The sequence below is a fragment of the Plectropomus leopardus genome, chromosome 23, assembly GCF_026936395.1.
Source record: "Plectropomus leopardus strain MGB_pleo_1.0 chromosome 23, ASM2693639v1, whole genome shotgun sequence".
Lineage (NCBI taxonomy): Eukaryota > Metazoa > Chordata > Actinopteri > Perciformes > Serranidae > Plectropomus > Plectropomus leopardus.
In genome coordinates, this window is record NC_142198.1 from 18,655,963 (window position 1) to 18,670,624 (window position 14,662).

Consider the following 14,662-nt stretch of genomic DNA (forward strand, 5'->3'; position numbering starts at 1 on the left):
TTTTTTTTTTTTTTACATCATTTTGTGTCTCCTTTTGGTTGTTTTACCCCTTTTGGTAGTTATTTTTGCTTTTTAAGGTCACTTTGTGTGTGTTTTAGTCAGTTTGTCCCTTTAAGGTCAATTTGTCTCTCATTACAGTCAATGTGTGTGGTTTGGTTATTGTTTAATCCCTTTTGCTTTACTCCTTTTTTGCAGTTTGTGACCAATTTGAGTGATTTTCAGTGATTTTGTGTCTTTTTTTTGGTTGTTTTAGATTACTTTGTAGTCATTCTGTGTCTCTTGTAGGTTGCTTTGCCCCTTTTGTGGTTATTTTGTGACTCCTTCTTGTTTTTTTGATAGATAGTTTTGTGTCTTTTTGCATCATTTTATATCTCCTTATAAACATAAGGCTAAATCTTTGGGGCCTGGTAGCTCCCTTAAATAATCCATCAATGTATACTATGTTGCCAGTATGTATTTTTACTTGCTAAATGATAAATTATAACCTATAAGAAGTCATCAGACTGTTTAGTTGCTTTCATAAAAATAGGAAGAAATAAGGCAAAGACTTTTCTAAGACCTAATGTGCAGAAAAATACACTATTGTTATATCTCCACAACTCCATTTAATATTCCTGCGGACATTAAAATATATGACCCAGTCTACCCTGGAAAACTATAAGCGGTATGTAAATATGTGCATAAACGCGGAGTGCCATAAATCTTCCTTAAAACACCAGTGCCAGTAAAAGAACAAATGTTTATCAATTGTTATCCATCCTGCCATGTCCTGTAAATCCTTCTTCTATTGTAAATTATCACTCCTTTCCCCTCAGACCTCCTCCTCCTCCTCCTCCTCCTCCTGCTCTAACATCAGCCTCCTCCTCGCTGCTCTCAGACGCAAGCGCTCGTCCACGTGTGTGACGAGCTCGCGCCTACGCTGTTTTAAAAACGGTTGTGCCACGAGCTCCGTGATTCACTCAACTCAAACACGTCGGGCTGGAGAGGAGGGCATGATTCAGTCTCCGCGTGAACCGTCTCCGTCTGCACGCGCCTCTCTGTCGTTCATTTACGCACGAGGAAGACTGAGTTACCTGGAAAACCTGTTACCGACCGCGCGGTTCATCGCTTAATTCATTTATTCTCATGAACTAACAGTCAAACGAGTGTTGTGTGAACGCGCAGCACAGAAACCTCCACCTGCCCGGTGAATTTAAAAACCTCTCAGACTTTCTGCACTTCACCTGAGACGCACGAGGACATCGTTTGCATGAAACTGTGGCCAGGTAAGACACTTTTTTGAAAAGTACAAATTATGATTTGTTAAGTTAATGAAATACATGATACTTAAGTCATTGTTTAATTGACATTAACTGGAAGTATGTACTGAGAAATGTAACTGGTTCGCGGTAGTATGGCGGTTGTTTTACGGGAGGCTACGGGGCTCGCCGAACCGCATACAAAAATCTGCCAATTTAAAGTCATCTCGCTTATTTCTGAAAGTATACGTACCACAACGTAACTTTTTAGGCGTTTTTGTAATAACTAGGTTATGTTTTTGGATTCGGCATACACGTGAGCAGGACCTGACATGAACAAAATGTTTTTTTTAGCTCCTGCTTCATATTTGCTTTTAAGATCAGGCGAACCAAACACGTTATATGTTTTGTCTAAATTAGTTCCACTTTGTATGGTAAATCCTGAAATGAAGAGTCTCTACTATCCCCCCATACTTAACATTATTATGCTCTGTATTTGTATTTTTACCACATATTTAGAATAGATTTAGGGCAAAAATATTAGTATGATGTATTACACATGGGTGTAGATTTTGGGGGACATAGGACACACATCCTGGCACCCCTGATCATTTGTCCCCGAAATGTAGAAACAAAACCTATCCCCTTGCTTCTATAGTTAAGTTTTTAAGGTTAATATTAGCAGATGTTTTGTCTGCAGACGGATTGAAGGATAGTTGTTTATTTAGATCACATAAAGTTAAGGAGCCTTAAATCTGTGTAAATTTGGTTTTTATTTGTTTGATAATTGAGTTTAGACTTGTACAAAGTTGCAGAGAAAACCAGTGTTGCACAGTAACATTGGTTAAATGCAAATAGCTAGCCACCTGTGTGTGTGTGTGTGTGTGTGTGTGTGTGTGTGTGTGTGTGTGTGTGTGTGTGTGTGTGTGTGTGAGTTTTCAAGTGAAAGTTGTGTACATGTTTGCAACCCACACATGTAACTGTATGTCTGCATGCCCGGGGTCGGACCCAGCCTCTATGTCAACTCGCATCTCTTTTGTGATGTGACACACTCACAAAAGCACGCCATTGTTTGCAGGAGAAATATTTAGGAGGGGAATGCAAAGCTGTTTCCTGCGCAGGGGTCCCGCTAACAATGGCCGCCACCTTGGAACAGTCGGTGGTTCACTCTCCGCAGCTCACTTCTGAGGAGCTCGGATGTTGAGAGAATGGCCAAGAAAAGAGAAAGGGGAAAAAATAAAGTTTGACACAATGGAGATCGGGCGGTTCTGGTGCTCTGTAGGATAGGAGACAATGGGGGGCCAGATGTGGATATTGCATAAGAGTTGGGTTGGCAAGGTCAAGGAATACTTCAAGTCTGCCAGTAAGAAACAACCTGCTGATATAAGTGTTTGTCATTTTTGGCACTGGTTTCATGTACCTGTGATTATCCGTGTGCCACTTTAGTGTGTTACAGTAACCTTCAAGTGGTTGTGGTGTGTCTCTTTCGGGTTCACTGCTCTGACGACAAAGCCTAAACCTGACAGTAAATATTTAATGGCTGGTGTCTGTGGTGAATGAATATTCCTCCCGTGCGTCACCTTTGTAACTGATCCTGTTTGGTGGCCTTTTGTTTTTTCCATGCTGCGGTACAAGTTGTGCTGAGTGCATGTTTTTTTTTTCCTTATCAAGGAGTTGAAAGTATAAGATTGCACAAAAATGATAACAAAGGAGTCGCTTTTACGCCAACGAAAAAAAGTCAAAACAAGTGATACTCAACTTACGGCCCTCGGCTGAATCTGGCCCCTCAACCATTTTCCAATTCAAAATAAAATAAAATGATTCCCAATGGGAAATGTTTTTGTACTTTTAGTTTACACAAGATGCATAAACCAGCACCAAAATAGAAGCTAAACCTCTAATATCCTTTTCTCCTACAATTGTCCTAAAATCTGAGAAATGTCCTTAAGTTCTAGAAGTGTAAGAAAATCCTAGAAATGTCCTAAAATCCGAGTAACAACTTAAAATCCTAGAGATGTCCTAAAATGCAAGAAACCTCCTAAAAGCCTAGGATTGTCCTAAAATTCTTGAAACGTCTTAGAATCCTAAAAATGTGCTTAAATCCTCGAAATGTCTTAAAACACAGGAATTGTCCTAAAAACCTACAAACGTGTTAAAATCCGAGGAAAGACCTAAAGTCCTAGAAATGTCCGGAAATCCTGTCCTAAATTCCTCGAAAGGTGTCCGTATCTTGGAAACATGTATGGGGCCGCGGTGACTGGCCCCTGGTGGCCCTCGGGCAAAGCGAGTTGATTATCCCTGTTTTAAAGCATCTGTCTCACTCAATTATTCATCTTCTAACGTCACCACCTGCTTCTTTTCAGATAAAAGCAGTGGATGCAACTACGCTCCGTTTGTGGAGGACAGGTGGACGAGTGGGAGAGGCTCTAAAGAGGACCAGCTGGCCAGCGGCACATACGCCTCAGCTAAAATTTCCTCCAAACTCAACCTGAAGCGCACCATGTCCCTCAGCACCTTCCACCTCATGCAGACTCTTAAGAACTCTCCTGCTGCGCTGCGTCGCCGCTTTCGCCGCGACCGCACCGAGATGTTATCTCACGGCGACCCTCTTTTTAAAGTCCACTACCTGGGCACGGAGAAAATCTTCTCTCTGGATCGAGAGCAGGCCCAGGACGCCATCAGCCGCCTGCTGGAGGGTATCGCAAACGGGAAGAAGCTGAGCAAAGATCACGCCCTCGTGGTGCGCCCGAGATACGTAGAGGTCAAAGAGCTGAGCACGGGTCGGCAGCTCACGAAGACGTACCTGCAGGACATTGCGTACTGCGCGGCGGACGCAAACCGGCCCAACGTGTTCTTGTACATCTGCAAGCATCAGGGGCAGCAGCTGCAGTGTCGGGTTTTTTGGTGCAGCCGAGCAGAGCGAGCGCGAGACATGACGGCTTGTCTGGCGCATTCTTTCCAGCGGGCGCTGAGCGACTGGCAGGACGGCTCGGCCACGCTGCAGCCAGGAGAGGGGAAGGGGAAACGTGTGGAGGAGTCGTCAAACTCTCCCGCCAACACGAAGAGCTCGACGCTGCCCGCCAGTCTGGGAAAAGGTGAGATGACAGTACTGCTTCATACAGGCAGATAGACGTTACTATGGGAACAAGTTTGAGCCAAACTGCAACAAAAATGATACATTATAAAATGAGATGCCTTCAAATACTGATCATTGTCTCCTATTTTACAAAGAAGTCTAAAAAACTTGGATAATGCACCCTATGTTAAAAAAATCTAATTAAAGGTTAAATTTGGTATTTTTCAATCTATTTTCACGTTTTTGTGTCTAAGTCACTAATTAGAACAACAAATTTGAAATTGGTTCAGTTTTGTCACTTTACCTCCATGAAAAGTGCTTGTTTTTGCCACCAACAGGCTCACATTTTAAGTGTTTGACAACATTATGGAAAGGATCTCTACAGAGAGAGAACCAGAGACGGTTCAGGAATCACTTTTGACAAAGATTCAAACAGTCACACGCTCAATACTGAACTTCATTCAAAAACTTTTGAATTCTTCACTTAGACACAGAAACATGGGAAAATAAGCCAGGCTTTATATAATGCTAAGCTAGGCTGGTTACTTTTTATCTATTTAATGTAATATTACGTCCAGTGTCACTTTTTTCAATAAAGATTTGGCCTTATTCTTTAGGCATTTAAGAGAAAACTCTAAATTAGCTTTTAGTCAAGCTAGCCTCTGTTTTAGCCTTGTTTACGTAGTATAATATACTTAATTATGAAGTTATTTTGATGTTTTTCATTTTGAGGAACTACTGAATCAGAAATCGTCCTATTTCTTCTCTTCTTCCTACAAGTTTTAAATGCAGTTTTTTCCCACCAAATAATGCTTATGTTTTAGTGGTAAAATAAGTTTTATATTTTGGCTCCGTTTTGACTGATTATGTAAAAATTGCGTTTTGGCTTTACGGGGCGGAAAAGTTCAAAACCAAAAAGCTCTTTCATGGATAATTAAATTTCCCCGAGTCTTTGTCTTCATCATTCTTTCCTTTTGCCCGCCGAGTTGTTTAAAAAGATAAAATTTCCACTGCGGCGAGAACATTTAGTGAAAGTAATGAAAAGCGAGCGCTGAGGTCGCTGGCGGTAAATGAACACCGTCACCGGGACGCTCGGGAGTGGAAGCTGACAAACCGTCTGAAATGTTCATGATTAACATCCGAGCTGCTCGTCTGCAGCTGTCCGGCTTCTCACCGCTGACTCATCACTGACTCTTTTCCTTTTTCAGTTCGCTGGAAGAAGAGGGGCTCAGTGTCCCGCAGCCCCCTCAGAGGCATCACCAGGAGAGGATCCGCCTCCGACAGCTGGAACTGAACCCCGAAACACTTCAACCCTTGAAACACGGGACCGCGTTAACCTGACGACAACCTCAAGGATGACAGCACTGATGGGAGGGAGCGATTACAACACAGAGGGAAAGACAAACGGACTGAAACTGAAGTGTGAAGAGTCCATATTTGGGTGTGTGAGGACTCTGTGAGGATGTTGAATCAGTGTGTGAATGGACGTGAAGGTTTTTTGGTGCAGCAAAGTTGTCTGTTGCAAGAGCGGCGTCCAGCGTTGCACAAAACGCTGTCGGCGGCTGCCTTTGTTCGCCTGTCAGCGGCTATGTGATTGGCTGCGGGGCCATTTGAGGACGGGGCTGGTTCGTTTCCGTCTGTTTTTTTTGGTCGGCTTGTTTGCTTTTATGCGTTCCTCTTGATACTGAAGCCACCGAAGAGTTCGGTCTGTCGGAAAGAGACAATTAAACCGACGACGACGGCGGCTGTTGGCCACATGAGCCACAAACGACGACCACAAACTGGAAAAAGACGGCAAGCTTTTTTTTTTTAAAAGGCTGATTTTTATTTAACTGACATTTGTGACAGGTCATCATGATTTCATTTTATTATTTTTAACCCTGTGGCACTAGTATGTTTCTTTTATTTTTAATTGGATGGACAAAACCAACCTTTTATCATCTCCATTGTGAGAGTTTTGGCCAAGATTACGTAGATGTAAAGATACCAAGATAAAATGCGTTTAAAAACGTTTAGTAAAACCGATTATAGTCTGCAGAATACGGAAGCATAATGCATTCACTTAAGAAAAAAAATGCTTTTTATCCAAAATAAGATTACACTTCAAAATTATGGGACAGTTAATTAAAAAATGCCTTTTCCACTGAATTTAAAATAAATTATTTTACAATTCTGAAAAACAGTTTTCATTGGAAAAACAATATTTTTTTCTGAATGAATGAGACAATCATCTTATTTTGGAAAAACAAGAATTAATGATATTATTTTAGCATTCTGAAATGTTTTCAAGGAAAAAAATCGGCCCTTGTTTTTCTAAATTAGCAAGATTATTACCGTATTAAATCAAGAAAAACTGAAGCAATGAGATTTTTATCTCAGAATTAAGTTTTCATGCGAAAAGATGTTTTTTTTTGTTTCAAATTAACAAGATTAGTATGTCGTTAATTTAGGAAAAACGAGAATCAATGAGATTACGTCAGAATTCTGAAAACTGATTTATGAAAATGAATTAGATAAAGTTGTTTTTTTTCCCGGTGAAATCTTTTCTCAGAAGTCTTGGATAATAATTTCTTTTTCCCCCTAGAATTTTAAGATAATTATCTTTTTAATTTAAAAAAAAATGCAGAATTTTTTTTTCAGAATATTGGGATAATTACTGTATTAGTAAAGAAAATTCTGACATAATAAGCTTGTCAGTTTAGCCAAAAGGGGACTTTTTTTCTTAAGTGAATGCATTACGCTTCCATAGAAATGCCCATAAATGCAGTTAGTAATTTCTGAGCACTTTTTGTTAAGTTTCTACATCTGAACACATTAGTTTAATTCCTCGTCAGGAAATCACAAGTTTTACATTTTCCCATATTTAAGGAGGTCAGTAGCACCTGCATCATAAATGGAAAAAATTGAACAAGAACCAGCAGGGTCAACAGAATCCTGCTTCAGGCTCCACAGCAGCATCCTGCAAAAACAAAAAAAAACACATCCCAACTGTCCACTGCCATGAATTATTTGCATTTATGTGGGGAAAAGCACACTCGGCCATGACTTGCGGGTTTGTTTGTGTCCGAACACTGGGAACGCTGTGTTCCTGTGTGGAGCCTCAGTGAGGAATGCGCGGCCATGCACCTGCATTCCTAATGGGGGGAAATTTGAGAAATGCCCAACCATGACTTTGCATCCTGAGCAAGTAGATGCTACAGTGTGCTTTTAACTCCGAGCTCTCCGCTAGTTCGCATTATCAAAGCCATAAAAGGTGCCCGAAGTGACGGTTAAAGGCACTGATGTTTGCAGTGTTGCGTAACTCGCCCTCGTGGTGGTGATTTCAGTCTTAAGGTTTACAAATGAGATGTGAGGATTAGTGGTACACCCTGAGGCTACCATGTTTTCTGACCAAAACTAAGCTAGAGATTTCGCCTTTTATTTTTTGACAGGAAAGGTGTTTTTGACTGATGTGCCACACGGTTTTTATCAGTTAATTTAAACATTTTTTTGTACTCGTGATGTATCTTTTCCATTACAAACGGCGCAGCCCTGATCTCACAAAAGAGGGTCAAAGTGCCTGCTTTAAAGCGTATTTTATCAATGTATTGTTTTTATGTTATTGAACATATTTAATTATGTATTTTATGGAATATTAAAACTTTTTATACAACATTTGTTTGTCTGCTGGTGTTTATTTTCGAACCGCTGTAACTTTACAGAAGACAAATATTTAACCAGCTTTAACTTCTGCAGCTTTGACCCTGATGAATGATTCTGCTCGACTTCTAAGATGTTATATTTGGCCTGAGGCCGTGTGTGGGAGAGCAGGATTGAAGGGTTTGGGGGGGGGTGGCAGCAGGGCAGGACATTCAGAGAGGTCCTGGGATGTTTAATCTCAGTCATGTGACTCATTTCCCAGGGTTATTTTGCTGCCGTTTTCATATTTTAGACAACTCTTGTACATGTGACGACCTTCGAAGTGTAGTTCAGATACAGATACAACTGCACTGTGTTTGTACAGTCCACACGTGCATTTTTAGTCATTTCCCTTTTCCAGTTCTTGCATTAAATTATTGGTTCTGGGTCTTCAACAGGGGGTTGGGGACCTCTAGGGGGTCCTTGGTGTTACTGCAGACGGCTGCCAAATTATATTTTTGGCAATCTTTGAAGTTTTCTTTTAAACTAAAATGTCTGAAGATGCATATTTACATGCATTGCATATATTTTGCTTTTTGCAATAACTTGAAAATGGAGTTTCTTCCCTCACCTATTTGAAAAACCGATACAGGTCAAGACTGCATCCTGAGGCTGATTATGGTCTCTGCCTGACAACCTCCATCCGTGCACTTTAACCCTTAGAGCCTGTTTAGTGCATTTTACACACTTTTCATTCTTCATTTTTTGCCAATTTTGGCTGTGTTTGTGCATGTGGAATACGTTTTGGGAAGTAGTAGTGGAGTGGTAGTTTCAAGAAAGAGCCACAATACACTGCACTGCATTTTATGTAGTGACATAAAAAAAAGTCATGTTCACATGTGGGAGGTTGGGCTGTGACTGTGTACACTGAAAGATTACTAACGTCTAAATCGAGTACTTGAGTTTTCGTGCCCATCCCGAGTGTGTACACAATACGAGAAAGAGCGAGAGCCTTCTTTAAACAAAAAAACATCACAAAAAATGACCTAAATTCAGTCCTCCTGATGAGATTCACACATTTGAACCTATTTGCTGTCTTTTTCTATTAAAAAAAAAGCCAATAAAAGTGCAGCCATATCTCGTCTGGATGCAAATCATAACAGTCACTCTTCTCCAGAGGAGTCCTTTACTGTTGGAGTGCCGCTCGACTCGGAGCTCTCTCTGTGTCGCTGTAACTCCAGCAGAGACTGGACGTGAAGACGCCTCAGAGGCTTCACCTCCTCGACCACTGAAAGGAGAAAAACACTCACTGATACCCTGAAATCCCAGCGTGGACTGAAGTGTTGTGAGATCAATTTGAAATGTGGCTAAACAGCATCACCTGCTGGCCTCATTATTAATAATAATAATAGTGTATTAATGTACTTCTGTGTGACTTTTCAAGGTTTTTCACCTTTGTCATAGTGCATCTCGTCTCGGTTTCCGTAAACGACATACATCTCCAGGAAGTTTAGGAGAGCGCCTGTAACGAGGAAGCGGTCGGGGAGGGGAAGGCTTTTGATGTAACGCATGTCGAGGGCGAAGGGGTTGGAGGGAGAAGGAACGGTGCACAAACACACCAGTTCACTGATGATGTCCCAAACACGAATACCTGAAAACAGAAACAATAAAAGACAGACGTGCCTTTTTAACAAACTGGAATAAATATTTGACTTACGGCCTGTGGGCCAAATCTGGTCCCCAGTATGGTGTCAGGTGCCAAGAACTGTTCTGTAATCCTAGAAACATCCTTAAATCCTAGAAATATCCACAAATCCTAGAAACGTCCTAAAATCAAAAAAACATCCTAAAATCCAAGAACCATTCTAAAATCCAACAAATGTACTCTTATCCTAGAAGCGTCCTACAACCCTAAAAATGTCCTAAAGCCGTGAAAACGTCTTAAAATTCAAAAAAGTCATAGAAATGTGCTAAAATTCTATTTATATTTATATTTATATAATTTATAGAAATATCCAGAAATCCTGGAAATTCCCTAAAATCCAAAAAAATGTCCTAAAATCCAAGAAATGTACTCAAATGCTAGAAGCGTCCTAAAATACTCAAAATGTCCTGGAGCCCTAGAAACATCCAAAAATTTAGGAAATACATAAAATCCTAGAAATTTGCTAAAATTCCAGAACTGTTCTATAATCCTGGAAACATCTAAAAAAAGTACAAAATACTAAAAAATGCCCTTTGTAATCCTAGAAATCTCTTAAAAAACAAGAAATGTCCCAAAATCCTAGAAACGTGTATGTGCAACTGGCCCCTGTCTCCTGTCATTTTGCAAAAGTGGCCCCTAAAACAAAACAGGAAGAGTATCTCTGGTGTGTAGAGTAATTTTTAAACCTAAAGCACCCGCAGCTTTTTCCACAGACCTAATCCAGACGAAACAGTAGTCTCTAAGAAGGTTAAACTCGAGCTGAGACATCTGCATCTGATTAAGCTCATGGAAAAAGTTGTAATTATTGAATCTGTGCAGTGAAACAATAGCTCTCTCATGTTTGGATTCCTCACATTGTTTCCATACCTCGTGTCTGCCAGTCTGCGATGGACTTGAGTTTCATGGGCGTGTCCTTGACCATCGAATCCGTGCCCCCGATGTTGACCAGGCGCTCGTGGTTGGAGCGTATCCAGGCGTAGGGGCGTCCGTACTTGACGTAGCCGGCCAGTAAAAACAGAGTGCAGTTCACCTCCTGTCGAGGGGGCAAAGTCGACGCTGTGAGACCTGAGTGAGCGAGTTATTGTTTGTTAAAGTGAGACTGGGTGAAGCACTCACAGGCACCGCGATCTCTCTTTCACTGGGAGAAGCTGGGAGGAGATGCTCCTCACTGCTGGGGTCCCTAAAGACAGAGAGAACAATGACTTTGTGTCTAAAGTCTGCAATACAATGCTTTATTTTAAGCGTAATTAGTAGTACTTACTTCAAGGAATACTTCACCCACAAAATGACCATTTGTATATCAGTTACTCCCCTTGTGTTTTGTTGAATTTGTGAAGAGAACTTTTTTTTTTTTTTGCATGTCTTCACTGTGAACGAAGAATCCAAAAACAAATTTTTGATGATTTGAAGTCATGGGGTCCATGTTTAATAACTAAACTATATAAATACATACATTTACAAACGGTCTCACAATTTATGCAGTTTAATCCAAGTCTCATATGTTCAGTTGTAGGCTCAGTACTGCTTAAAAACTGCGCTCTCCTACAAGGAACTGAACTAAGAGTGAAACTTTTTTATAGCCAGACTCCACTGACAAAATCAGTTATTTTAGCTTGCTGAACACGGGAGCTGCTGGTCTACGACCGCCTCTATCACTTAGTTTGTTTGTGTTATTGTGTGACTTTGGAGAACCCAAATTAACCCGTTAAAACACAAAAGTCACACAACAACAAAATCAAACTAACTGATTGAGGCAGCGGTATACCAGCAGCTCCAGTGTTCAGCGAGGTAAAATTACCATTTTTGTTAATGGAGTTTGGCTGTGAAGAGAGCATAGTTAAATATCACTTTAGGTTCAGTTTTTTACTGAAAATGCATATTTTTGATAAGTACTGTGCATACAGCTGAATAAATGAGACTTGGATGAACATGCACAAGTTGTTTGAGAATTTGTAAACAGATGTTTTGATATAGTTTTTGTTGTTAAATGTGGGCCCGATTTACTTAAGTACATCAAGAATTTCTACCTTTTTGGATTCTTCGTTCACTGTGGAGGCATGCGAGAAAAAACAGTTTACAACATTTAATTTAATAAAAGCACACTTAACACTTAATTTTCTGCAATATGGTGAATTTTTATGCATGGATCTTTGCCTTTTCTGCATCAATGTATGATGTAATCATCTTTAATTTGGCTACTTTCATGTTTTTGTTAAAGGGGACAATGGACCATGTTGTAAATATGGAGGGGGATGTGCTGTGCATGAAATCGATGCTGCTTGTCATTGTTAGCAAATTCTGAGCTACATAATTATTGTATCAGAGCATCATTATAGTGGCTCGCTCTTCATTTTCACTTGAAGAACTGCCACAGAAACCTTATCTGCATTAATTAAAATCCTGACATACTGTTTTGTTTTGTTTTGTTTTGCAGAGTACCAACAGGAAGTGATGCACCAAAGGAAGTCCTTAAAGATTCTTCGAAGTTAGTCCAATTTCACATCTGAAAAGACACATATACCTCAATCACCTTCCAGTCTGTGGCTGCGTCTTGGTGTGAGTGTGCGCCGGAGGGTCTCGTGGGCCCGGAGGCTCCCCAGGCAGGGGCGAGCTGCTGCGGCTGTCCACGCTGGGGGAGCTGCTGCTGGGGGAGCCATCGCTGCTGCTGCTGGAGGTGTAGGAGGAGGCCCTGGAGACCACGAAACCCGGGGAGCGCCAGCCCTGCAGGAGAGGACAGGTACGAGATCGATCATGCTGCTGCTGATGATGATAAATACACATCGAAATATGTAGACGGAGCCACTTTTGCAAAATGCCAGAAGGCCAGGGGCCAGTCGCATTTTCATGGATTTTAAGACGTTTATAGGATTTAAGATTATTTCTAGAATTTTAGGACATTTCTGGGATTTCAGGACGTTTCTAGGATTTGGGGATGTTTTTAAGATTTTTTGGAATGGTTCTAGGATTTTAGGGCATTTCTAAGACTTTAGGGCAGTTCTTGGATTTTAAGATGTTTATAGGATTTTAGGATGTTTATAGGATTTTGAGATGCTTTTAGGGTTTTGGAATGGTTCTAGGATTTTAGGACATTTCTATGATTTTAGGACATTTCTATGATTTTAGGAAATTTTTAGGATTTTAGGAAAATTCTTAGATTTTAGGATGTTTTGAGGATGATTTTTGGACATTTCTAAGATTTTAGCATTTTTTTGGATTTAAGGACATTAGGGCCCAGCTAGGACCTCTGTCGGGGGTGCAGGGGATCCTCAGTGGCACTTTTTTCTATAAACAAGCTTTATTTTGATGCTGTTTTATGCACTCTGGCACCTAAAAGTACAAAAGCAATCCAGTGTGAATCACTTTATTATTATGTAAATTAAAAGATGGTTGGGGGGCTCCCAGCACCTTGTCTGGGGCCAGACTTGGCCCGCGGGCTGTAAGTTGATTATCACAGAGATGTACAGAAACTAACCAGATCCTCATTAACGACTGTCAGCAGCAGCTCCTCTTTCCCTCTGAGCCAAGGCTGGAAGTATTTAAAGCCCTGCAACAAAAACAAGAATAATTGCAAAAATAAAAATAAAACAGTTTGATATGTGATCTTCAAATCATCTCTGTCACTAACCTGTAATGATCCAAGTAAAGCCAGGTCGTTCAGAAAATGCTGCAGTTTCCTCCTCTGCTCCCTCTCTCGTTTCTGATCAGTCACACAGGATGCAAAAGCCAAAAAAAACAAATTAATTTCACTCAATTGTGACCTCAATAAAACCCATCAGCCCCCTCCCAGTCTCCTAGCAACACACATAACACCTCCCCTCAGCATCCTGCATCCCTGTCGATAATAAAGACTCGATGGGAAATCGGGACTTTGCAAATAATCAGAGTATAAACGTGATACATGCAACAAAATGCAGAAACAAGCTTTAGGCATCATCTTTGTGATCCGACCCTGCAGCTGATAAAAGAGCTCATCATGATGGAAACACAACTCACACTGCCGCCGCTCATCTTGGACCAAACTGCAGACAACGTCTCCTTCACCGGCGATCATGGCGTGAAATATGCAGACACTAAAAGCTCAGACTGTGCTGTTTTTAATACGTCTCATTGTCCTGTTTCGCTGCCGTGATGATAACAGACAGACACAGGTTTTGTCCTCCTCGGGTGTTGCCGTTTCGGTTCACTGTCGCAGCCTGAAGTTGGTTTGGTGATGGAGATGAAGTGACGCCCCCAGCGGCCATGATGAAGGACTGCAGATTAAAGCTGAAATATTACAGCAAATATCAGTGGTGGAGGAAGTATTTAGATTCTTTAAGTAAAAGTACTAACACAAGATTGTGAAAAATACTTTGTTACAAGTAAAAGTCCTGCATTGAAAATGGTACTTAAGTAAAAATACGTATAATCACAAAAATGAAGGCCCACTTTAAGTGTTAAAGTAAAAGTACTCATGCAGAAAAATCTACAATAAACACACAAAAAAACCTCAAGATTATAAGAAACATCCCCAAACTCCAAATTATAAAAAACACCCCAAACTCCAAATTATTAAAAAAGAAAAAAATAGAAAAACTCCAAACAATAAAAAAATAGGAAAAACACCCCCAAACTCAACATTATTAAAAAAAATATATTAAAAAGACTTTTAAAAAAAATAAACAAATAAAAATAAAAATAGAAAAACCTCCCCAAATGCAAAATTAAAAAAAAAAAAATAGAGGAAACAACCCCCAAACTCAAACTTGTCAGAAAAGATAAAAAAAACTTAAATAATTCAAAATTATATATGTCAAATATAGAAAAAACACACCCAAAAACTCAAAACTCTATTAAAAAGACTTAAATGTTGATCAAGCTAGTTAGCAGTTAATTTTCTGTGAACTGACTGATGGATTAATCAATTTATCGTTGCAGCTGTAGTATAATAATTTAATTTAGCATCATATTTTCTATCTAGTAACATCTAGTTCTATATCAGACAAACTTCACTGTGGTGTTGGTTGGTCAGTGCCTCTGAAGTCAGAC

The 14,662-nt window shown here is 40.2% G+C and overlaps 2 protein-coding genes across 2 annotated transcripts; one reads left to right on the forward strand and one right to left on the reverse strand.

Moving 5' to 3' along the window:
- Positions 1–893: 893 nt before the first annotated feature.
- Positions 894–6,129, forward strand: LOC121961792 (protein FAM43B). Its single transcript, XM_042511822.2, has 3 exons — positions 894–1,265; positions 3,602–4,333; positions 5,523–6,129. The coding sequence occupies exons 1-3, from the start codon at positions 1,250–1,252 to the stop codon at positions 5,606–5,608; spliced, it is 834 nt and encodes a 277-aa protein (XP_042367756.1). The 5' UTR covers positions 894–1,249; the 3' UTR covers positions 5,609–6,129.
- A 2,651-nt stretch (positions 6,130–8,780) lies between these two features.
- Positions 8,781–13,885, reverse strand: LOC121962519 (uncharacterized). The gene is made up of 8 exons (XM_042512782.2): positions 13,631–13,885; positions 13,263–13,334; positions 13,110–13,181; positions 12,168–12,358; positions 10,754–10,817; positions 10,505–10,670; positions 9,386–9,583; positions 8,781–9,220 (listed from the first exon to the last, which is right to left on the reverse strand). The coding sequence occupies exons 1-8, from the start codon at positions 13,643–13,645 to the stop codon at positions 9,096–9,098; spliced, it is 903 nt and encodes a 300-aa protein (XP_042368716.1). The 5' UTR covers positions 13,646–13,885; the 3' UTR covers positions 8,781–9,095.
- Between the last annotated feature and the right edge of the window lie 777 nt (positions 13,886–14,662).

Excerpts from the sequence above, each read along its gene's own strand:
- LOC121962519 (XM_042512782.2), bottom strand. Across the intron at positions 13,182-13,262 it reads CTTTACTTGGATCATTACAG|GGCTTTAAATACTTCCAGCC; the intron begins GTTAGTGACAGA and ends TTTTTGTTGCAG. Across the intron at positions 10,818-12,167 it reads ACGCAGCCACAGACTGGAAG|GGACCCCAGCAGTGAGGAGC; the intron begins GTGATTGAGGTA and ends CTCTGTCTTTAG.
- LOC121961792 (XM_042511822.2), top strand. Across the intron at positions 4,334-5,522 it reads GCCCGCCAGTCTGGGAAAAG|TTCGCTGGAAGAAGAGGGGC; the intron begins GTGAGATGACAG and ends TTCCTTTTTCAG.